Raw genomic sequence first — 1,901 nt, 5'->3', positions numbered from 1 at the left:
TATCCCATCCCTTAACGCCACCCCTTCATCCCACCCCACCAAAAAGAATTGCAGCTAAGAAACTAAAAAAGTTTTCTTTTTGTTGTTCCAGGTATTTCTGAATAATTACCAAGCAGCAGAAGACCACCCCCAAATGGTTCTCTTACGACTGTTACGTTACATCGTCCGCCTGGTGTGGAGGCTGCAGTGAGGGGTTCTCTGGGCAGCAGAGACATGCACAGACATTCCGCTTGTTCCCACCACCACGTCAGAGCACCTTGGTCTCAGTGCCATTCCTATGTAATCAGTTCTTTCCTGAAGGAGGGAAGGAGGCATGTGGAGAGGGGTCCGGGAGGCCAGCTGGCCCTGACCACGCCCAGCCAGATGTGGACTTGACGTCCTGCTCATCACCATGTGGCAGAGCTTTTAAGTGGAAGTTCATTGTGAATGTAAATGAGGGTGGCTTTCTTTTGTTGTAATGTACAAATCATGGTTTTTTTAGCGGATTTTATGCAAGAATGGTGTTTACATGGGGTGTATGTGTGTGTTTCACCTTCTTTAATAAGAACAGGTTTTTCAAAAAGGAAATGGAAAATGTTTTTGACAAACTCGTGAATGATTTTTGTACTCAAATCTTCAAAACCTGTTGCCTACACTCAGAGGTTTATGTAAACTCTGTAGTGGAAACGGAGCCAGCTCTTTTATACAGCTGCCTTATTTTGTTTTTAGAGATTACTGTACAGAATTTTTAAACAGGGAGAGGTATGAGGTGGCCTCCCCTACCCACCCCTAGTTCCCTACCATTGACTCTTTTTTTTTTTTTTAATTATTATTTTAATACCAAAAGAGTTTTTATAGAATGGAACTGGTCAAGAGGCCAGCCTGCATTGATTTGCCGCTCCTACGTTGTAAATACCCGCTTACCTCCTTACCTGCAGTTGTATCTGTAGCATAACTGTAGGCTGTTTCTCTTTGCCTCCTTGTGTGACGCCCCTCTCGTCTGTCTGGGCACTGATGTACAGACGTGCCCCAGTTATATTTTCATAATAAAGGGTCCGAACAGGAGATAGTGTCTACCTGTATCTGCCTAATCTCACCACTAGCTGGGAAGTGCTTGGTGTTGGCGTCTGTTGATCTCCAGTGGGCTTGTTCTTTTGAAGTGTTGTGAAGAGCTACCAGCAGACGGCATTGTATTATGTATTACACCCTGTACAATTGGCCTTTCTGGGAACAAGCTTGTCACAGGATGAGCTGTCCGCATCGAGCCCCGATGGCCCACACAGCCATGCAGCTCAGTCAGGTTCCAGATGCAGTGTCTGGTGTCGCCTGACTTGTAGGCCATTTAGAGCCCATCTGACACTCGTTCATACTCCCCTAAATCCATCTTGGATGGTTGGCTTCATACTGGTTTCGCCAGCACCGTAGACGAACTCATTTGAGCACACATCTGAAGTGACCGCCCCCCCAGCTTTGTCCTGGTGTCCTTTTTGCTTTCGCCATTTCTCTTGTGACAGTGCATCCTGGCTGTGGTGGGTGCCCCTTGCTGGAAGGGGTGGGTGCCCCATCTCCTGGCCAGTCATTGCAGAGGCAGACAGACAGCTGGGAAGACCCAAGAGACAGATAAGGGAGCAGTGAGAGGGAGATGGGAAGAGCATTCTGTGAGCACTGTAATTCTTAGACTTTTTTGAAAATTCAGATCATTAAGCAGCTCTTTAAATAAGAAATAAATGAATTTTCCAATGACTCAACAGAGCCAACAACTATGGGACCAGTGGTTTGTTGATTAAGTGGAAAATCCATTCATTTTTGTCTATATATATATATATAAATGATTTCTACCTAAAGGTACGCAGTATATATATATACTGCGTACCTTTAGGTAGAAATCATTTGATTGCAAATATTGCCTCCACCTGGTTTTT

The 1,901-nt window shown here is 45.0% G+C and overlaps 1 protein-coding gene across 4 annotated transcripts in view; it reads left to right on the top strand.

Annotated features, from left to right (window-relative positions):
* Positions 1–190, top strand: part of LOC102813573 (bcl-2-like protein 11-like) — a 49,458-nt gene extending 49,268 nt beyond the window's left edge. For all 4 annotated transcript variants that reach the window (XM_006868005.1, XM_006868003.1, XM_006868004.1 and 1 more), the window contains one exon: positions 92–190. In XM_006868005.1, coding sequence (XP_006868067.1) covers positions 92–105 — 14 coding nt within the window. In that variant the 3' untranslated portion in view covers positions 106–190. The remainder of the gene's footprint in view (positions 1–91) is intronic.
* The last annotated feature ends 1,711 nt before the right edge of the window (positions 191–1,901 follow it).

This window comes from Chrysochloris asiatica, unplaced genomic scaffold (genome assembly GCF_000296735.1).
Source record: "Chrysochloris asiatica unplaced genomic scaffold, ChrAsi1.0 scaffold00114, whole genome shotgun sequence".
In the NCBI taxonomy this organism is placed as follows: domain Eukaryota; kingdom Metazoa; phylum Chordata; class Mammalia; order Afrosoricida; family Chrysochloridae; genus Chrysochloris; species Chrysochloris asiatica.
This window is presented reverse-complemented; position numbering and strand designations above follow the sequence as displayed.